At 60.7% G+C, this 21,903-nt stretch overlaps 2 protein-coding genes across 2 annotated transcripts; one reads left to right on the top strand and one right to left on the bottom strand.

Moving 5' to 3' along the window:
* Positions 1-5,660: 5,660 nt before the first annotated feature.
* HSPD1 (heat shock protein family D (Hsp60) member 1) lies at positions 5,661-17,376 on the bottom strand. The gene is made up of 12 exons (XM_078866159.1): positions 17,221-17,376; positions 14,821-15,001; positions 13,438-13,690; positions 12,275-12,357; positions 11,538-11,633; positions 10,853-10,946; positions 10,189-10,357; positions 9,763-9,862; positions 9,003-9,248; positions 7,863-8,037; positions 7,407-7,585; positions 5,661-7,043 (listed from the first exon to the last, which is right to left on the bottom strand). The coding sequence occupies exons 2-12, from the start codon at positions 14,995-14,997 to the stop codon at positions 6,882-6,884; spliced, it is 1,734 nt and encodes a 577-aa protein (XP_078722285.1). The 5' UTR covers positions 14,998-15,001; positions 17,221-17,376; the 3' UTR covers positions 5,661-6,881.
* A 394-nt stretch (positions 17,377-17,770) lies between these two features.
* On the top strand, positions 17,771-20,833 carry HSPE1 (heat shock protein family E (Hsp10) member 1). Its single transcript, XM_078865782.1, has 4 exons — positions 17,771-17,869; positions 19,120-19,284; positions 19,402-19,491; positions 19,708-20,833. Exons 1-4 carry the CDS (start codon positions 17,867-17,869, stop codon positions 19,756-19,758), a joined length of 309 nt encoding a protein of 102 aa, XP_078721908.1. The 5' UTR covers positions 17,771-17,866; the 3' UTR covers positions 19,759-20,833.
* Positions 20,834-21,903: the final 1,070 nt, after the last annotated feature.

Genomic DNA, 21,903 nt, shown 5'->3' with positions numbered 1-21,903 from the left:
GCTCACGGGGGGAGTGTTTTATTGGCACAGTTCGTGACACCGCGTGATTGACACGACCAGAGGCCGAATTCGCCACACTCTACGACGAGATCGCTCGTCACACGTCAATCAAGATGATATACATTATATAGACTGTGATGATCAGATGTATATATATATGTACTGTAATTGAGGTATAATTGTATATAAATATACACCATCAGCTTGCTTTAATTGAGAACCCCATTAAATATGTTTAGTTTGCTTCGTTTGATGTCCTTCCCCCGCGCGGGTGGCTGCGCGCGGTGCGAGAGAAGTTCAAAGCAGAGGGGCGCCGACATCCCGGATTGAAGCCAGGACCTCGGCGGGTGAGGTAATGATGGGAGTGAGATGTAGGGGGTGAGATGGTGCTGGGAGTGAGATGACGCTAGGAGTGAGATGTAGGGGGTGAGATGGTGCTGGGAGTGAGATGACGCTAGGAGTGAGATGTAGGGGGTGAGATGGTGCTGGGAGTGAGATGACGCTAGGAGTGAGATGACGCTGGGAGTGAGATGGTGCTGGGAGTGAGATGACGCTAGGAGTGAGATGTAGGGAGTGAGATGGTGCTGGGAGTGAGATGACGCTAGGAGTGAGATGTAGGGGGTGAGATGGTGCTGGGAGTGAGATGACGCTAGGAGTGAGATGTAGGGAGTGAGATGGTGCTGGGAGTGAGATGACGCTAGGAGTGAGATGTAGGGGGTGAGATGGTGCTGGGAGTGAGATGACGCTAGGAGTGAGATGTAGGGGGTGAGATGGTGCTGGGAGTGAGATGACGCTAGGAGTGAGATGACGCTGGGAGTGACATGGTGCTGGGAGTGAGATGTAGGGGGTGAGATGGTACTGGGAGTGACATGACGCTGGGAGTGAGATGGTGCTGGGAGTGAGATGGTGCTGGGAGTGAGATGGTGCTGGGAGTGAGATGGTGCTGGGAGTGAGATGTAGGGAGTGAGATGGCGCTGGGAGTGAGATGACGCTGGGAGCTGTTGGGTGGCTGGCTCCAGAGTGTTGATGCAGGGCGCCGGTGCTGCTGGGTGTCTACGACCTCTGTATGGGTTGTTGAGCCGGGGGTTCTTTGAGCTCCTGGGAAACAGAGCGAGACGAGCCACGTGAAATTCACGCAGACTGACACACAACAACAACCGCCATTCGCCACTAAGTGGCGGTGACGTCACCACGACGCTTGTGCCAGGCCATGTGCACCTTGAGGCCACGTGAAGTGTCGAACACAGACTGACACACACTCAAAGACAAACACTTTGAGGGACTGTTGGGGCGAGTGCTTTGAGCGAACACCACGAAGGCCGGCGCGGCACACGAGGCGGTGAGTGGCCAGCACCACGCCCGGCCACCGGTATCGCCCTAATGGCGATGTTTACACTCGCCAGGTATTTGTTTGAGGCCGAGTCGACCTACGGGAGGACCAGGGTCGGTTCAGATAACCATCACTGGTGTTGGTCGTAAACAGGAATTGAACTCCACAAGCAGGAGGAGCCCCCCCCCCCTCTGCCCCCCCCCTCTGCTCCCCCCCCCTCTGCCCCCCCCCTCTGCTCCCCCCCTCTGCTCCCCCCCTCTGCTCCCCCCCTCTGCTCCCTCCCTCTGCTCCCTCCCTCTGCCCCCCCCCTCTGCCCCCCCCCTCTGCCCCCCCCCCTCTGCCCCCCCCCCTCTGCTTCCCCCCTCTGCTCCCCCCCCCTCTGCTCCCCCCCCTCTGCCCCCCCCCCTCTGCTCCCCCCCTCTGCTCCCCCCCTCTGCCCCCCCCCTCTGCCCCCCCCTCTGCTCCCCCCCCCTCTGCTCCCCCCCCTCTGCCCCCCCCCTCTGCTCCCCCCCCTCTGCTCCCCCCCTCTGCTCCCCCCCCTCTGCCCCCCCCCTCTGCTCCCCCCCCCCTCTGCCCCCCCCTCCTCTGCTCCCCCCCCCCTCTGCTTCCCCCCCCTCTGCTCCCCCCTCCTCTGCTCCCCCCCCCCTCTGCTTCCCCCCTCTGCTCCCCCCCCCCCTCTGCCCCCCCCTCTGCCCCCCCCCTCTGCCCCCCCCCCTCTGCTCCCCCCCCCTCTGCCCCCCTTCTCTGCTCCCCCCCCTCTGCCCCCCCCCTCTGCTCCCCCCCCCTCTGCCCCCCCCCCCCCTCTGCCCCCCCCCTCTGCTCCCCCCCCCCTCTGCCCCCCCCCTCTGCTCCCCCCCCCTCTGCCCCCCCCCTCTGCCCCCCCCCTCTGCTCCCCCCCCCCCTCTGCCCCCTCCCTCTGCTCCCCCACGTGGGTCGCAGGGCTGGCGGCGCTCGCCGACGAGGGCGTCTGACTCACCCGCGCGATCTGCACCATCGTGCACCACGGCAGGAAGCAGGCGAGCAGCAGGTCCTGGCCGAACGAGCCCTGGGCACGCGCGGACACACGGGGACACACACGCGGACGTGAACACCGCACACACCAGCCGCCGTTCGCTAATGCATGGCGGTGACGTCACCACGGCGCTTGTGCCAGGCTAGGTGCACTTCGAGGCCACGTGACGAAGGCTCGCTGCTGGAAGGAGGCGACGGGACAGACCCAGATACCAGAGGGTGACCGATCGAGATGACCGGCAGATGCACCACCAGCTGTACTGCCCACTGCGCCGTCTCGCTACGCTTTTATCCGTCAGGCGCTCCGCTCGTTGTTGTGAGCGTCGCTCCTCACAGCACACAGGCAAGTACACACACACACGTATGTGTGTGTGTACACACACACGTGCACACACATGCACACACGCGTACACACACACGTGCACACACACGTACACACACACGTGCACACTCAGGTACACACACACGTGCGCACACTCAGGTACACACACACACGTGCACACACACACACGTGCACACACACACGTGCGCACACTCAGGTACACACACACACACACGTGCACACACACGTGCACACACACGCCCATGACACCCGACTGCCATTGAGACGCAATGAAGAATCCACTCGCATCCGACTCATCAGCAGTGCTGCCCCTCCCGGCCGGGCCGACTCTCGCTGTCAGGCTGACGCGGCCGAGGGCAACAGCGGTGGTGGTGGCGGTGGTGGTGGTGGTGGTGGTGGCGGTGGTGGCGGCGGTGGTGACGGTGGTGGCGGCGGTGGTGGCGGCGGTGGTGGCGGTGGTGCTGCCCCAAGGCGAGGGAGGGAGTTACGCGCACCTCGTCATTGGGGCCCCGCTCCTCGCAATGAACAACAGCCGAGCGAGACGGTGACGGGAGGGGGTGAACAATGGACATGCGGCAGGTGAGGACAGAACAGAGATGCGGACAAGGTGGATGTGATTGAGGGTGACGCGCTACGTTCATCGAGCTGAGATGATGTTTGACGCCCTCGTTTGTTCACGATTCCCTTGGGGGGGGATGGGGGGGGCCTTGAGCTGCTTGGGGGGAGGCGCTGCGGCGGAGTTGACTCCCCCCGTGGTGCTGGCGGCGGCGTCTGTCTGGAGACGCCGCTCCGTCTCCTCCTCCCCACTGCTTGTCTCCGCGCGCTGGGGACGACGAGGAGCTGGGACCGGAGTCGCGGCGCACCGAGGCACCGCGACGTCTCGTGGAGGCTCACGGACATTCCAGGACGCGTACCGCACAGTGCGTGTCGCCCGCCTGGCCACTACGGTGCGAAACGAGTGGAACATACATGGCCACTCGGCACTGCCGATGTGGGTGATGATAGCGGTGGCGATTGTGATGGTGCTTCGCCGCGATGCTGTGTGCTTGTTGACGGCGGTGGCGACGATGATGATGATGTTGGGATGTTGGTGGTGGTGTTACCGACGTTGTGACGTGGAGAGTGTGAAGTGGCTGACGTGAGACACAGATGTCGCCGATGGCGAGAGTTATGGTCCAGCTTCTGCTGCCGATGAGCACCACCACCACCAACAAGGCAGGTGGCAGTGCTGATGAGAGATGAAGGCGGCGCTATAGCCGCTGCATTGCAGGTGGTGCTGTCGTTGAGACAGAGTTGGTGGTGGTGACGATAGCGGCCATGTGAGATGCTGGTGCATGCCGCTGGTGACGATGGTGGCGGTGGTGATGATGGTGATGGTGGCGGTGGTGATGATGGTGATGATGGTGATGATGGTGGTGGTGGTGGTGATGATGATGGTGATGATGGTGGTGATGGTGGTGATGATGGTGATGGTGGTGATGGTGGTGATGATGGTGTCGCTGCTCACATCGATGCCGCGCATCTCCCGCGTCTTCTTGCGGCTCTGAGCGGTGAACCACCAGCCGGCGAAGGGGAAGACGAGGCAGCAGGCCACGAAGCTGCCCTGGCCCGTGTCCTCGGCGTTGTGCCCGGCCGTCACGCACGGCGCCAGCCACGTGAGCAGGCACAGGCTGCAGTTCTCGAAGCAGCCGCACAGATCGTAGGTCCACTGGCCCATGGCGAGGGGTCGTGGCTGGTGGCCCAGGAGTGACACCGCGAGCTCCCAGGGGGGCTTGGTCGTCCGAGAGGAAGAGGATTTGGCCGTGGCGTGGAATCCCTCCTCGCTTTATAGGGGGGGGTAGCCCAACCCCCCGTCTACCCAGTCCCACCCACAGTCCTCGCCTCACCTTCGCGCGCCCGGCTGTGCGCGCGTGGGAGGAGGTGGTCACGAGTCGTGGACAAGAGACACGCGGAGGAGGTTTGCAGTGAGGCAGGACGAGTGGGTGGGTGGGTGATGGAGGAGGAGGCGAGGATGGAGCGAGGTGGGTGCGGGGCGTGGAGGAGTGCTCTCGGCTACACCACGCGGCGTCTCTCTCGCTCCACGCGAGGGAGGCAATGACAGCGCGAGTAGACGGGTGGTGGTGGTGATGGTGGTGGTGATGGTGGTGGTGATGGTGGCTGCGCACGTGGTTGCCTGTAATCCCGCACTGTGGAGGCAGCGAGGGTTGGTGGCTCACCACGCAGGTTTGTCCATCTCTCTTCCCCGCGGGCGTCAAGGAGCCGCACCCTGGCTCGAGAAAGCAGCAGGGGGGGGGGGGTAACACTCTAAACCCGCAAAGTTCAGAGCCCAATCGCTGTGCTGCTGTCGTCTGGGCCACCACGCGGCCCAGGAGGTCAGGAAGTTTCACAGAGATCTTCGTGATCCACCAACCCTTGGCCTGCACGACCACCGAACCGCGGGCAGTGCGTTCACGGTGCCACCGCAAGCGCCGAGCGCCGTGCCGAGGCGCGGGACGCAGCAGCAGGAAGCGGCGGCGAGGCGGTGGCGTCGACAGCTTCGTCCATGATGACCGATTGACCGAGGCCGAGAAAACAAGGTCACCTCCATCTTTTAGACCCTTGTCCAACACGCCGGGAGGGGGGGGGTCGTGGCGCTCTGGGAGAGCTCCGAATGGATTCTTCACCTCGCGACGCCGAAGGCAACAACCACGGGCCGAGAGGAAGAGGATTGGGCCCGGCGTGAACACGGCCCTCTCCACCGCCGTGTGGACCAGAGGTCACTCGAAGAGGGATTAAGATGTAGCTCAGGGGTATCCATTTTCACGGCCCATTCCAGAACACGTGGAGGGGGGGGGGCTCGCACCACCGCAAGAATCGTCTCGGGACGCCGCCAGCAATCTCGACGGATCTCCTCCACCACCCCCACCACCCCCACCACCCCCACCACCGCGCCCCCATCCCGCGTCCCCCCGAGTGAGGAGTCTGTGGTACGCCGGCTCAGCAGGTGCGATCACAACTCCACGTTTATTTTTCCTTGCTGTTTTTCGTACAAAAGTTCAAACGCGCGACCGGCCCAGTGCCTGCTTCAGTTCGCCCGGGCGCCGCGCCCGCCATCGTCACCACCACCATCGCAAGCCACAAGGACGTTAACCAAACAATACGCGAACACGGCGACACAATGAGAACACAACCTACGACCACGACACAAACATTTCCGACACCCGGCTTGACACTTTCAACGCCTGGTGGACAAACCCCGCCCGCTCCACCCCCGGAACTTTACACTCGAAGCTGGTTTAAACAGCAGCCATCTAAACGCGGCGTGAGCAGCAGTTTGGTGTAAACTGGCGATGCCGATGTTGTTACCAGGCTTGACGCCCGCATTCACCTGTGAACAACACACCACCACGGCCGTCTAAACCCGCGCTCAACGCCGACCAATTTGGTTAAGCAGGGGCCCGAATCCCGGAGACGCACGGGGGTCACGCACGGGGGTCAGGGGGTCACGCACGGGGTCACGCACGGCGCCGACTTCAGCAGCTTGCGGAAGTCTCTGCTCGGCGAGCGCCAACGCGATCGCCGTGGCGTCACCGCGCACTCGGGGAGAGGGTCATGCCGATGCTCCTGCGGTGTTTTGTTTCCATGATCCCAAGCTGCCCCGCGCCGCCCGATGGAAACGAAATCGACAAAACCACCCCCCCCCCCCCCCCCCCCCGTGAGATCTACCGCGGCTTCGCAAGCCACAGCATACGCGGGGCGCTCGCCGTCTAATGCACAGATTGGTTGGAGCGCTTTCCCCTTGGCACGCGGTGGGCACTACGGCAAGAGGTGAACACAGGGTGTGTGCACGTGCGTGTGCGCGTGCGAGAGTGCACGTGTGTGCGTGCGAGAGTGCACGTGTGTGCGTGTGTGTGCGCGTGTGTGCACGTGTGTGCACGTGTGTGCACATGTGTGCACGTGTGCGCGCGCGTATGTGTGTGCGTGCGAGAGAGAGCTGGGAGCAAGCCGCGTACATTTTTGAATTCGGGGTTTTATTAGAAAAGGGGAGAGCGGGCGAATGTTTGTGTTCACAGTTTGGCTGTCGGGGCCGCGAGAGGGGGACGAGCGGAGAGGGCGGTGCCGCCGCTCCGCGTGTCCACGCGTCTCTCGAGCCGCTGCCGTCGTCGTCGCCGCCGGTGTCGTTCGCCTCGGGTCGATCGTCGGGTCACCGCGCCGCGCTCAGAACATGTCTCCGCCCCCCATGCCCCCCATGCCCCCCATGCCGCCGCCGCCCCCCATCCCGGCCGCCTTCTCCTCCTTGGGGATCTCCGTGACGACCGCTTCGGCCGTGGCGAGCAGTGACGCCACGCCGGCCGCGTCCACCAGCGCCGTCCTCACCACCTGCGCGACGAGGACGGAGGTTGGGGGGGGGGGGGTCAGGGTCGCGCCAGCGAGCCACCGCGTCGAGAACGACGCCGTCGGCGAAAATAGCGATGGCGCCCCGCCGTCGCGAAACGCTCCGGACGGCAAGACGGACGCACCCCGAACTCGTGCGCGACGTCGGCGTGGCGATGAGCGTGGCCACAAACTCGGAGCCCGGCATCGGGACCGGTCACCGCACCGCGGCGTTACGTACGCGGCGCCGAGAAGTACGATGCCGCGGCAACCTGCGGCGCCCCTTCCACCCCCACCGTGACCCTTGCCCCCCACCGTGACCCTTGCCCCCCAGCCCCACCGTGACCCTTGCCCCCCAGCCCCACGCACCTTGGTGGGGTCGATGATGCCCTTCTCCACCATGTTGACGAACTCGCCCGTCATGGCGTCGTAGCCGATGTCATTGGACGACTGCAGGATCTTCTCCACGACGAGGGAGCCCTCCACGCCCGCGTTGCGCGCGATCGTCATCGCCGGCACGCGCAGCGCGTTGCGGATTATCTCAATGCCTGGGGGGGCGGGGGGGGAGGTCGGGGGGGAGAGACGAGTTGGAGAGTCGAAGGGTGAAGTGAAATGGCGGGAGGGGAGGCGAGCGGGTACGGCGACCGAGCGAGCGCGGCGAGCATGCGAGGAGCCGAGCCGGTGCGCGGTGAGCAGTGGATGCGGCGAGCACGGTCAGCGTCGAGTAGCGTTGCGGTGAGCTTGGTGATTGTGGAGTGCCGTGAGCGCCGGCGAGCGGTGGTGGCGAGTCGTAGCGGTGCATGGCGGCGCCCCGCCGCGCCTCACCGATCTTCTGGTCGCTGTTAGCGGCGGTGACGGCGTCGAGCGCGGGGAGGCAGCGCAGCAGCGCGCAGCCCCCACCCAGCACGATGCCCTCCTCCACGGCGGCGCGCGTCGCGTTCAGCGCGTCCGTCACGCGGTCCTTCTTCTCGTTCACCTCCACGTCGCTCGTGCCGCCCACCTGGTGAGGAGGAGGAGGAGGACACGGATGGGGACGGAGGAGGAAGAAGTTGTGGCGGGCGCATTCCACGCGTATTATTTATTTGCGTTTACTTCCTCGTTTGGGTGCGATATTCACTGGACATCTTCTTGGTTCTTTCGGTAAAGTCAGACGCTGTCTTTCCGACAGACCTGTTCTTCACCTGAGGACAGCTGCTTGCGTTGTGGCCAAAACGTCGTGAGAATTGTATTTTATTATGTTTTACTTATATTATTTTATTATTTCCCTTCTACGTGACTTTACCGAAGGAACCAAGAAGATGAATCCCTGCAGTCACGAAAGCTTTAAATCAAAATTCACTGGACACAGACAGTGCGTACGTTACAGATTTAAATTGTTTGTGTACGTGTCATGAGCTTGCTACGCTTGTGTCAGCGAGTGGGGTAGGTATCGTACCCGCCTGTGTGCATGCGAGTGTGTGTACTTGTCACGTAGTGCGTTTGCTCTGTGTGCGCGCGCGCGCGCGTCCACCGACACCCTTATACGTGAGACCCGGGTACTAGAGTGTAATTACATGCAAAGAGCCCAGCGGCAGGAGGGAAGAGAGCACCCATAATCAAATCATCGAGTCTCGTCAACGTTTTCCTCATCATGAGGCTCAGGGATGAGCCGGACCCAGACCGCCGAGCTGCCACGGCCCTGATCATGGCTTCCAATCGCTGAGGTCCAGACAGAGACCCGTAGGCTCGCATCGAAACCCGTAGGCTGGACAGAGAGACCCGTAGGCTCGCATAGAGACTCATAGACTGGACAGAGAGACCCGTAGGCTCGCATAGAGACCCGTAGACTCGCACAGAGCTAGGGACCGGCTGTGGCTAAACCGGATTCTCTGGTGAAGCCAGGCTGCGTGCGACCCCCCCCCCCCCCCGCTCCACGGAGTGACGAGGCCTCGGCTCCGTGAAACGCCCCCTTCCCGCGCCGCTCACCTTGAGCACGGCGACGCCGTCGGAGAGCTTGGCGAGCCGCTCGTTGAGCTTCTCCTTCTCGTAGTCGCTGGTCGTGGCCTCCAGCTGCTCCACGATCTCCTCGATGCGCTTCTCGATGGCGGCACGCTCGCCCTTGCCCTTGAGCACCATCGTGTCGTCCTTGGTGATGGTCACCTCGCCCACGCGCCCAAAGTCGTGCAGCTGCACGTCCTCCACGTTCACGGACAGCGCCTCGTCGCCAAACACCTGGGGGGCGGCGCGGGGGGTGGGTAGGGGTGACGAGGGGACGGGCGACGAGGGTGAAAGGGGGTGTGGGTGGAGGGGGGGGGAGGATGGAGGGTGCACGAGGGTGGAGGGGGGTGTGGGTGGAGGGGGGGGATGGAGGTTGCACGAGGGTGGAGAGGGGTTGTGGGTGGAGGGATGAGAACGGAGAGGGGATGAGGGAGTGTGGAGGTGAGATGAGAGTTAGTCAATATTATTCCACGTGTTTACCCAGGAAACCTCAACACTCGATATCAGTTGGGTGCTGCCCAGATGTTGCAGTAGGGGGCGATGTTGCTTTGTGCGCGTTTCCCAACTCGGTGAATCCATTGAGTAATTGTTTTATCTGGCCCCTGACGCCGGCACACAATGGCCGCCAGCGCCCGCGGCTGCACTGCCACCTGCTGGCACCGTGCGGCAAGCACGTTCAACCGCCCCCGCACGGTGGGAGAAGCGGCACGCACGCCACCGACAAGGCAAACCCCGCGTCGCTACGTACGGTGCCGCCGGTCGCCACCGCCAGGTCCTTGAGAGTGTTCTTGCGGTTGTCCCCGAAGCCCGGGGCCTTGACGGCGCAGACCTGGAGTCCGACCTTGAGCCTGCGGGGGGGGGGGCGGGGGGCGACCTCGGCTCAGCGCGACCGAAAACGCGCGCCCGTCTGGGGACAATCCGTCCGTACGTCCCTCCCTGCTTCGTCCATCACTCCTCCGCCGTCCGTGCCGCTTGTCCGTCCGCCCGTCCCACAACACCCGAGATGGGGTCAGGGAAAGCCGCGGGCGAGCAGGGAGGAAGCCGAGTGACGAGTTGAGAGAGCGATCAGGCGAGTCATTGAGCGGGCGAGAAAGCTGGTGGAGGAGCGAGCGAGAGAACGAGCGAGCGAGTGCGAGGTCGCGCATCCCCGTTCGTCCCGGTGCAGTGCGCGTACCGGTTGAGCACGAGGGTGCTGAGCGCTTCCCCGTCCACATCCTCGGCGATGATGACGAGCGGCTTGCGCTGCGCGTTGGCCAGCTCCAGCGCCGGCACGATGGACTGCACGCTCGAGATCTTCTTCTCGCTGATCAGCAGGAATGCGTCCTGGAACTCGCACTTCTGGCCTGCACAAAGAGAAATGTCCCCCGCGTAGTCTTTAGCGCGCTGTCGGGGCAAGAGCCGCGAGCGAATAGCCCTACGAAGAGCCGCTTGGCTTCCGGGTCACGTCTCCGCGAGACCGCAGGAGAGAACGAAGCTGGAGGCGCCGCGTTGCTCCGGCCACGGGGGCGGCCGTGCGCCTGCCGCCCCGGCGCGTCGCATCCGGGGTTGGTGGATCTCGCAGAGATTCGAGACTCCCAAACCCCGCGGGGGCCCAGACACGGCCAGGCGGCGGCAGGACGGGAAGTGGGTCGTCCGCGAGCGCAGTCGGACGTGTCGAGCGACATCCACCGGGGTGGGGGGGGTGGCGACCTCCGAGGGCTCAAATTCCCTCCCACCCCACGAAGCAAAACGGTGCAGCAGCAGGAACCTCCCGGAAGCGAGTCTCGAGACTCGGCGCGGCTTGGCTGGGTAAACGAGGGACGTCGTCGTGGTGGTGGTGGTCAGTGTGGGCGTCTCACCCTTTGCCGAGTTGATGAAGTAGGGGGAGATGTAGCCGCGGTCAAACTTCAGTCCCTCGATAATCTCGAGCTCGTCGTGCAGGGTTTTACCATCCTGGAGTACGCAGCAGCAGCAGCAGCACCACAGCACACACCACGAGCACGGTCACCACCACCATCACCACCATCACCACCGTTTTCATCGAAACCACCACGGTCACCACCACCTGTACCAACCACCTCCGTTTCCACTATCAGCGCCGCTGCCGTCACGACCGGCACCATAATTCACCCGCGATCCGTCACGGTACGATGGCACCGTGCAATTCAAGACCCGACTCTCCTCGCGTTGGTATTCTCCATTCCCTACGAGATTCCCGTCCGCCTCGCTCCGGACTCGCATACCAGACAGAGCAGTCGGAACAAACGGCACAAAACGAACCGATTCGAGAATCGCCTCAACACTGATCGAGGGCGCAGGAACGTCAATCGACGGACCGCTGTACGCACGGAGCCTCGGCCTATCCACGGTCGTGACCCACGTGGCCCGCACGGCGCGGGGGTCGGAGTGCACGCGACGATGTCAGCAGTGCCCCCCCGCCCCCGTGTCACGGCGCCCCTACGCCAGGGTGTCTCCACACCCACGGTGCCCCCCGTGCACGCGCCCCAACGCCCCCCCCGCACCACAGCGCCCCCGTGTCGTCACCTTGACGGTGATGACGCCCTTGCGCCCAACTTTCTTCATCGCGTCCGAGATGAGGTTTCCGATTTCCTTGTCCCCGTTCGCCGAGATGGTGGCCACCTGTCAAGACACCGCGTGCGGACAACGAGCACCGGTTAGCCAGACGGGCGGGGCAGGCGCTGGAGTTAGCGAGCACCTATTCAAGCCGGAACGGCACACGAGCGGGCGGTGTAGCGAGGAACTCGGCTGCCCACCCGCCTACCCGACCGTCTTTGTATCCCCGTGCCAAAGGTTTTAAACAGCGTACCCGGTTCGATTTCAGAAGGCCAAAGACTGCCTCGGATAGGAGGTGGCACTGATAGTTAATTGTGGCTGCGAGATGAACTCGGGTCGGGAGCAAGACAGTGTGGTGCTCTTACGACACAGACGAGTGTGCACATCCACACGTGTGCAAGATCACACACGTGTGCAAGATCACACGCGTGTGCAAAATCACACGCGTGTGCAAGATCACACGCGTGTGCGAGATCACACGCGTGTGCAAGATCACACGCGTGTGCAAGTGCAGTTTTTATAGACCCATGGGGGCAGGTGTTTTTTCCAAGCACCTATTAAGGCCGGCAAGGCACATGAGCGAGTGGCACGCGTGTGCTAAGCACGGCGCGAGGCCGTCGCGCGCCGCATCGCCGTGACCACAGCTCAGGCCGCGAGCGGTCCACTCCTCCTCGGTCCCCGCCGTCGCCACGAGTGCCGGCGCTTACCTGCGCTATCTCCTCGGGCGTCGTTACAGGCTTGGAGTGTTTCTTCAGCTCAGCCACCACCGCCTCTACGGCCATCATGACTCCTGCACACGCACGGTGACGGCGGAAGAGTGAGACGCAGGCACGCCCCCCCCCCCGGGGGGCCCCACCGGGTTCATTGTCGTTTCAGCTCAAATCGGATTAACAATTCCCACAACCAAATTTTTATTTCGACAGCTTAATTCCTTTGGTTGTGGTCAGGTGGTGGAGTGTCTTATGGCACAAATTTGACCCGATCATTACATAGCAAGCCAAAAATCTATTGTGAACCTTAATATTGGTTAAAATTTTTTACTGTATTACCATTATTATAATAAGAGTTCATGATTATTATCACCAGCCATGATCAATCCATTACTGAAATAAAGGCCTCCCCAAGCCGACACCATCTCTGACAATCCTGCGATACCAAACATCCAAACCACGGCAGGATCCCCCCTGAAAACGAGTCTTGAGCCTCGAGGAATCCTTGCCGGATAAAAGACGCAGATCGTCGTCATCACAGGAGCCGACGCGCAGGGAAGTCGCTGTGCCAGGAGCACGACTCCCTGGGCCCTACGACTACGACGTGACCTCCTCCTGTGAGGACGGGAACCAGTTCCCACCGGTTTCCCGTCCCTGTGCTCTACAGGAACCGGTTCGGACCGGTTTCCCGTCCCTGTCCTCTTACAGAACCGGTGCGGAGCGGGCCCCGTAGTCACGCTTCTTGGTGGCCGTGCTGCCAGAGCGATCCGGTACAACGCCGGTGCGGTGCGAGCCCGTCCTGCTCACGCCGCCCACAAACTCTCACTGCCCGTGCTCCACCACCGCCGCCACCCGACATGCGCCGAATTACACCATTCCGGCAAAGGAACCGATAGCCATAATTTGGGGGCTTTGAATGATGAATGAATTAAACTCACATTATCGACGAACGTGCGGAGGTTTTGTAATTTACATTCCGCGGCGCGTGCTCCTTCCATTGGGAGCGGCACCGCTCTCTTGAGCACGAGGTCAGCTCAAGTGCAATTACGCTACGGAAGATCCAGCCATCGGCAGGCGCCGAGCGGTTGCGCCGTCGCGCAGGGCACAGCACCGTGGCGGCAGACGGTGCTGCGCTGGTAGGGGGAAGGGGCGGCACCCACCTCTGCGGATCTCCACGGGGTTGGCGCCCTTGCTGATCTTCTCGAAGCCCTCCTTGGCGATGGCGCGCGCCAGCACCGTGGCGGTGGTGGTGCCGTCTCCGGCCTCCTCGTTGGTGTTGTTGGCGACGTCCTGCACCAGCTTGGCGCCGATGTTCTTGAACCGGTCCTTGAGCTCGATGGCTTTGGCCACCGTCACGCCGTCCTTGGTCACCTTGGGGCTGCCCCAGCTCTGCTCGATGATGACCGTGCGGCCCTGTTCGCGCGCGCCGATGCCGCCGCTGTTAGCAGGTGCTCGGCGTGGGAACCCGCGATGGCTCGGGTCGGTTTCAACAAGAATCACCGATTCCCAAAGACGGGAACCGGAATTGGATGCCAGTGGAATCGTAAACGCACCAATCGGCACGTACAAAAATACAAACCGCACCGCGGTAGGCCCAATGGCTCGCTTACGCTACTGCTGGTGGAAGGCTCCTCCAGCACAGTGCTCTAGTGGACAGTACTTGGTCTACTTTTTCACCCGAACCCGATGTGTCGCAGAGGTGGGCGTGCCCACACTGTACCAAACCACACGCAACCTGTGTCCCCATTCATGCCGCTGGGTGGACAGAAGCGGATTTAATAAGCTCGCTGGGATATGGACTCTAACTGGCATCCTCTGGATCCCAAGTCCCACATCAATAAAGGCAAACAACCACCACCGCCACCACCACCGTGTGCGAGCCCCATAATTCCGCACGCATCCTTGCTCGAGTGATGCGGTGGCCGCGTCGCACCAAGGGAATCGAACCACGTGTTTGGATCTGTGCAGGGATTCTACCCGTGGCCACGAGAGCCCGGAACAAATATTAAACATGCAGAGGAGATACCGAGCCGGGGGTCAAGGGTCATGCAAAATCCACAAACCCACAAAAAAAATAACTAAATTATTGATAAGTCAGGGTTTGTTTTCCAGAAAGCAGACAATTAACGAGAGAGCGAATGGGCTGAGCAACGCAGAATTGGGCTGAGGTGAGCGAGCGGGTAGGAGGCCGGGTGAGCAAATGAGTAAGTGTGAAGCCGAGTGAGTGAGCGAGCCAGCCAGTGAGCGAGTGTGCGAGCCGGTAGGAGACGGAGCTATTGAGAAAATGAGAGAGGGGGTGTGAGGCCGAGTGAGCGAGTGTGCCAGCCATTGAGCGAGTGACCTGGTAGGAGGCAGAGTGGGCGAGCGGATGAGAGGGCATTAAGAAAGTGATTTAAGAGGTGCGAGCTCTAGTGAGCAGGCGGGGAGAGGAGCGTGGCCTGTGGAGAGCTAGCAGTGAGAGCGGGTGGGCAAGCGGAGAGGCGGGCCAGCGGGCAGTTGGACGTGCGGGTGAGCTGGCGAGCCAATGAGCGGGCGAGGGCCACCTTGGGCCCCATGGTGACGGCGACGGCGTCGGCGAGGAGGTCCACGCCCTGCAGCATGAGGGCGCGGGCCTCGCTGCCGAAGCGGACGTCCTTGGCGTAGGCGCGGGCTCCCCGGGGGGGCGCCAGGGCGCGCGTCACGGGGCGCAGGGAGCGCGCGAGAGCCGGTACACGGAGCATCCTTCTGCAGCCGCCGCGGTGGTGAACAACAACAAAGGGGCAACAGGAAAACCGGTCAACAACACGCATCAATAACTCGGGTCACATGCGTTTCTGCGCAAGGTCACATGCCCAAGCAGCTTTTGTAAAGGGGCGTGACACGGGCTGGAGAAGAGATGGGCCGATGTGGACATGGAGCCGAGTGGACTCGCCGCTGTGAGAGGCACGAGAGCCTCGATGGCTGCCGTTGAGCCGCTCGGCGCGTGTGCATCCCCCCCTTGTTTGTGGCCGGGGTCTTTGGGTGGCAGGGCGCCTATCGGGGTGGGCCCTGGTAGGGGAGGAATGTGGGTGGGGGCCCTTTGCCCACAGGCCCAGAACAAATGTTTTACTTGATGGTCCCACTGAGATGGCAACACTCGAGTGTGGGAGTTGTACCGACGGATTCAAATCACCAATGAAAGTGAATTATTCACGAAACTTGTTTGATGAGAACGACATCACCCTCCTAGCCACATACACAGACTGGCGACTCCTGTTTGCCTCCACACGTGGTGCCCACATTCGCTTCTGGCTCAAGGGCTAAAGGTCCCCGGGGGAGGATGGGCAGCCCCTGGTAGGGGCAGACTCCCAGAGGGGTAGGGGACCCCTCGTGGACTGGGGTACTAGGCCGAGTGAGACCCCCCAGTGGGGGTAGGGGTCCCGATGGATATGGTAGAAATGCTGGTTGGGTCTCTGCGGGGACCGCTGCGACGGCCAACACTCTGGGGGGTGGGGGGACCTGGGGGGCGAGGGGACCTGTGGGGTGGGGGGGACTGGGAGGTGGGGGGACCCAGAGGGTTGGTGGTGGGGGCGGGGTGACTGGATCAGGCGAGCCGAGATGAGGATCTTCTGCTGCTGTTGTTTAGAGAAAGTTCTGGAGTCGTAATCAGCCGTGTGACGCAAACCTCTCGACACGCGCGGTGCCCACGACGCACATGGGGGGGGGGGGCTCTGCTCCAACATTCTCTTCTCGGGAGATTTCTTGCACCGATGCATTAATATCGAAGCACATCAAACAGGCACCATTGTAGCAATCTCTCTACAATAGTTTGTTATTCTAACATTACAAGGTGTACGTTTAATATTGGTGATCTAACCTCATACCCCAGAGTCCTTGACTTGCAATCCCAAGGTCACGAGTTCAAATCCCAGTCGATAATCAACCCATTATCACCACCATCATAATCATTCATGCTGCTGAGTCGCAATACAAATTTGTGCCGACTGTGCTTGTCCTACTGACAGACTGGGCACTGTCGTGGGAATGTGGAATTCCCACCAGTGGCTCATGGCTGACATATCTGACGAGTCATCATAGTCCTGCGTGAAGGGGGAGAGCGGTGAATGAGTTACCCGCCAGAGCAGCGCCACGCGGCTCCGGCGTGTCGCGTCCCCTTGGATCTGACAACAACACGTGGTGGTGGGTGGAGGAGGAACAGCTGGGATGACCTCTGCACCACGTGGCGCCAGGGTCAATGAGCGAACTGGGGATGATCCCATTGCGAAACCAACCCTCCACCACTCATCGCCAATTAATCAACTCGCTAATATCTCACGCGTGGGTCAGACAACGACCCGGGAGGGGTCCGCGAACAGGAGACGAGAGCGGCGCTTATGTAACCCACGAGCAATGTGTGACATCACAAGATGGTGAATGCGGCTGCGCCAGGGGAGGCCGAGGAGAGGAGAGGGCGGCCACTCGGCCGCCCTCAGCGAGACCAGCGCGGGGTCACCGCGCCCGGCGGCGACGTCTCCGCGTCTCGCCATCGCTTCCTTCCCTCTGCCGCATCAAGATGTTGCCAACTTCACGTCGTCGGCCATTATCTATCCACTGCGGGCCGCTCCCCGTCCATCTCACTCCCGACACGTGGACGCGCTGCACGAGTTGACGACTGCAGCCGTCACCGATTGCCAAGGTCTAGCGGCGTTACCGGCGCGGAGATGCAGCGCCGGTGGCGTCGCTAACCCGTCCAGCAGTGGATACAGATCGATGCTGCTGCTGAACCGCACGTGCAGTGCACGTGTACCCGCGTGTCCCGCACCGCGTCTTTATACCCACGCGACTTTAGGAGCGGTGCCCACGACAAATTAATGAATGGGTGAAGTATTCCAGATGCCTTCATCAAGCAGTGGACTGGCCGTGTGTGTAACTATGATGCTGATCGTCGTCGTTATTGACGCGCGGCCTGCAAGGAGGGCTCTCACCTGAGTTACGTGGCACGAGGTGGTTGCTGCTGCTGCTGCTGGTGCTGCTGCTGTTGCTGGTCACGGCGTGGAGTGACACCGCCTCGGAGCTGCAGGGCGAATGGACGGGGCCGCGTGGAGCCCAGCGACCACGTGCGGTGCATCCGGGCACCGGGCGCGGGGCCCCGAACCCTGCATCGAGCCGCGCCTCCCGTAGCCGCGCGCGCGGCCGCTGCCGCTATGCAGGGTTCGGGGCCACCCCCTCCCCACCCCCTCCCCGCCCCCTCCCCGCCCCCACCCGCGAGGATCCCCCGCTGCTATTTCCGGCCCCGCCCCATCTCTCGGCGTTTCCAGAAAATTCGCTCTGACCTTGATGCGTGACGCGGCCCGAGGACGTGTGCGTCCGCACCCGCGCAAATAATCCCCTCCGCCCCTCCCCCCCCGGCCCATCAGCTCCGCTCTCGGCGGGGAGCGCCTCGCTCCGCCAGCCGATTGGCTCATCGAGCAGCGAATGAGCTCCGTCGGCGATCGCTTTGGTTGCGGTTGTGGCTGCGCGTGACGCGACTCCCTCTCCAGCGCGGCGTATCCCTCCGCGCCCGGTGGGGTTACCGCGCGTGCGCAGTCGAATCCGCGCTCCACGTGGTCAGGACGGGATCAGCTGAGAGTCATGGTGAGCGCCGCGCTCTGCACCCTCGACACAAACTAACGAGAATTAAGCTGCTAATTAACCGCCAATTAACTGCTAATAACGAGTTGATAAGGATATCAGTCTGGCGCGTTCGTTTAGCAGCTCTGCGTGCTGTAGCAGCGCTTGTTACTGCCGTGGTGGTGATGGTGATGCTGATTGTTGTGCGCGTGGCTGGCGCGATTGCGTTTGCCATGAATGACACTCCGTGTGCAATTGCAATTTCAGTCGGGAACGCTTCTGCTGCAGTTGTGATGGATGTTGTAATGTACCACCTGTCTGGTGAAGGTTGAAGTGTGGTCTGGTGGCGCCGTGGCTAGCGAGGTAGTTGCGCTATGATCCCCGGCGAAACCCGAGTTCGAATATTACCGGCCTCGGCAAGCATGAGTGGCAAGTGATGAGTGCCTCTGACCAACGCGGTGAAGTATGGGGAAGTGTTCAGTCAGCAGTGGATAGACCTGGGGGGGTGGGAGGAATTGGCGTTGAAGAGTGCTCCTTGTGTATGGTTGGTGCTGTATGTCAATGGCGTCGTTGCGTGAGGCGCGGTCCATTGTGCAGTGCTCGTGACGCAGCGCGCCGCCGCCGCTGCTGCTGCCGATGTCTCTGCGCCCTCGGTGGGCGCGGGATCTCGGAGGTCCATTCCACAATGAGATTATTTTGACTTAAAACTTTCGTGACTGCAGGAATTCATTTTCTTGGTTCTTTCGACTTTACCCAAAGAACCAAGAATATGAATGGGATTATTGGCCGACCTTGGGTTAATGGGGATATGAATTGACGCGATTATCCGGAGGAATGATGAATGATCAACGTCTTTGGAGGAGGATGCTGGTAATGGTAACGCTCTCCTTGGGAGCTGTGGAGGACGCTGATGGAGCCGCGAGTCGTCGTCTGACGAGAGCGGAGATGCTGCGGACATCGCAGCTGACGATGTAACCAGTTAATCGGGATGGCGGAGGAGGTGATGGTAGGTGAGCACGTGCTTTGGATGCGATGGTGTTAATGGCGGTGACGGTGGTCGAGTTGTACTCAGGGTTTATTTTCACACTCAATGTATTCCTGGTCTGAGTTGGCACGTGACCTGCAGTAGCCACAGCTATCGCGAGGTGTTTACCGATGGCGCTGTGCCAGGGGCGGATCGCATACCTGGACAGACCGGGCAGAAATCAGGACCTTGGTTGTGCTGAGAGAGATGGTCATCCGTGGCCCTCTCGTACCGTCCCCTCCACCCCCAGGCAGCTCAGGCGTTCAAGCGATTCCTGCCCATGTTTGACCGGGTCCTGGTGGAGCGCTTGGCCGCGGAGACCAAGACCAAGGGCGGCATCATGATCCCGGATAAGGCGCAGAACAAGGTGGTGCAGGCCACCGTGGTGGCGGTGGGGCCCGGCGCCACGACGGAAGTGAGTCTCGCCGGGAGGAGACGCGATGCGCACTCGGCTCACGCGCACAGCCCTCGCTCAAAGCAAAGAGCGCGCAGAAATGACGGGATGCATGCACCCTGTTGATTCGCTCTGCAGAAGGGGCACGTGAAGCCCTTGAGCGTGAAGGTCGGGGAGAAGGTCCTGCTGCCCGAGTACGGCGGCACCAAGGTCACGCTGGAAGACAAGGTCAGCGCACCACGTGGGCACAGCTGCATGCCTTTGCGCCGGACACCGGCAGCTTTGAATGATTACAGAGGGGGGGGGGGGGGAGATTAAACATTTTACTGATTTGTTTTGACGTAGAATTTTTGTTTATTCGCGTGGTTTGTGCAACAAAAACATGAATGCGGCGTGTTTTTTTTATGTAAACCCCACATGACGTGGTCTCATTTTCTCTTTTAGGAATACTTCTTGTTCCGAGACGGTGACATTCTTGGAAAGTACGAGGAGTAGGTGGGCGTGTGGCGGGCGGGGGTGGCGGGGCTGGGGAACAAAGCGAGAGCTGAAGAACGAGGGCGTCGTGCAGCCCACACGCTTCGTTTATTCCGCGCGAAAACTTGTCTCACGATTCCGTCTGCGTGATGACAGAGGGGGAGGGTAGAGGGGAGTGTATGGAATGGGAGGGGGTGTATGGAATGGGGGCGGTGAGGGAGGGTGTGTGGCAGTGTCGCTGGGTCCTCGTGACCTTGAGTGCCGTGTGCTGCTCTGGAACGTTCCGCACGCCGGGGACCAGGAGGGGGCGCCAGCAGCGCGCTGCTTTTCCAGAAAATAATAAAACGTGAAAAAAATGCAACCTTTGCCTGAGCATGTAGTGTTTTTTTTACTCTTGTGGTCTTGTTCAATTAACACGTGGTCATGGGTTCATAGCCATGCGAGATGTTACACGAGGATGCATTACGTCAAGATAATTACTCTGTGATTTCAGACCACGTACAATGTCCGGAAACCCCAACGGGTTATGTGGAATTTCCACCGCTGGCTCAGGGCTGTAATAGGAGACAAGTTCGAGGCCCGGCACTCGTTTGAGCCAGGGGACGACTACGAGGGGGCTCTGTTTGCCCAGACAATGCAGCCTTTGTGTGAATCGGATTAGTGGCGAGTGGTGGCACTTATTTAATTGTAATACATCTTGCATTGGGTGCAACCCAAGCCACACATCTCTGGAATCAATATGGGTCGAGCAAAGCATGGCATTTTATCATTTGCCCCCCACACCTCCGATTAGCACTGTTGGCTAACATGCGGTGCAAAAAGTTGAACCAATACTGTACACGAGACTGAGCGGCACATTCCCCTGTGCTCTGGGGGCTCCGCAGCAGCAGTGCGGGTCACAGCGTGCACACTGCAGGAGATGATGACGGGGGACAACTGGAAGAGTGAAGGGTTTGTGATGGCTGGATCTCCCCTTCAAGTGGCAATTTGTGAAGACTCGGGGTCGACTGAATATCACGTTTTACCATTTGGCCAAACACCTGTACATCTAAAGTCATTGTAATGTCTTGTTCAATAAACTGATGTCTTGTCTCAATCTCCTGATGCGACTGCCTCGACTTCTATTCATGTTTCTCCACCCTCCATCTTTGTCTATCTTATCACCCTCCGTCTCGTCAGTCATGATCAATCCACTGCTGGACAAAGGCTTCCCCAAAGCACTGCCACCTCTCGAGATCCTGCAATGTGACTGCATCCAGCACCTGCAGCCTATCCATAGCTAGGACCAGAGCAGCTGTGATAACTTAGTAGAGCAATGGTTATACTGGTAGGAACCTCCTGGTTACACCAGCCCACAGCAGATTATTGTGTCCATCTGTCGTGCATAAAAAAAATGGAGGGGAGGGGCTGGTCACCCCGTGGTGCCCTTAAAAAACTCGACGTTTAACCTACTCACGCCAGCTTGTGCCCACCCTCAGTGGGGCATATTTGCGGAATACACCACGCCGCCATTGACCGAGCAACCCAACGTTCCTACCAGCTCCCTCCGCAGGAATGTCTTCGCGCAGCAGTTGTCTCGCTGATGGCAGTGGGAAATGAGCACACCACCTTGAAAAGCCATGTGACCTTTGGTTGATTGGAAGTCGCCCAACTCGAGGGAGGCGCAATCAGATTTGTCCATATTACAGCAACATTTTATACATTAAAATGGTGCAACAATTTCCATTAATTTCCTACAAATAACGCTCTTATCACCTTAATCATGTTCAATCCCAACCCAATATCCCATTTTCCCCACACATGATCATGTCACAGGTATGAGCAAACCTATCTGTGCCCCAATATACCCAAAAACGAATTCTGATTGACAAGCAGTACGTTTCAGTGGCAGTATTATTCTCCACTGCTATTTCAAAATCTTACACCTGAGGTTGCCAGGTAGCTCAGATCAGAGCACTGAGCTGGTTCCACGGATACCCTGGGGGTTTACATCCATCCAGGCAGCACCCTCCAATTAAAGCGGGTCCTCCAGTGAGTGAAGGGAGGGTTTGTGGTCTCGGCCAGGCTACAATTGACAGAACAAAAACCTTTCGCATGAAATGTGGCTATACGCTTCATTTGGCTATATTCTATCTCGGACTAACAAACACGGTGCGTGAAGGACAT

The sequence above is a fragment of the Lampetra fluviatilis genome, chromosome 21 (assembly GCF_964198595.1).
Source record: "Lampetra fluviatilis chromosome 21, kcLamFluv1.1, whole genome shotgun sequence".
NCBI lineage: Eukaryota > Metazoa > Chordata > Hyperoartia > Petromyzontiformes > Petromyzontidae > Lampetra > Lampetra fluviatilis.
The sequence above is the reverse complement of the archived record's forward strand: the minus strand, read 5'-3'. Positions and strand labels throughout refer to the sequence as shown.

What these genes read in the sequence shown, in the direction of transcription:
- HSPD1 (XM_078866159.1), bottom strand. Translation starts at nt 14,997, where the DNA reads ATGCTCCGTGTACCGGCTCTCGCGCGCTCCCTGCGCCCCGTGACGCGC. An exon ending in AGGGCGTCATCACCGTCAAG is followed by an intron (nt 10,947 to 11,537) that starts GTGACGACACGG and finishes TGCGTACTCCAG; the next exon opens with GATGGTAAAACCCTGCACGA. An exon ending in CTTCATCAACTCGGCAAAGG is followed by an intron (nt 10,358 to 10,852) that starts GTGAGACGCCCA and finishes CTCTTTGTGCAG; the next exon opens with GCCAGAAGTGCGAGTTCCAG.
- HSPE1 (XM_078865782.1), top strand. An exon ending in GGCCCGGCGCCACGACGGAA is followed by an intron (nt 19,285 to 19,401) that starts GTGAGTCTCGCC and finishes TTCGCTCTGCAG; the next exon opens with AAGGGGCACGTGAAGCCCTT. An exon ending in AGGTCACGCTGGAAGACAAG is followed by an intron (nt 19,492 to 19,707) that starts GTCAGCGCACCA and finishes TTTCTCTTTTAG; the next exon opens with GAATACTTCTTGTTCCGAGA.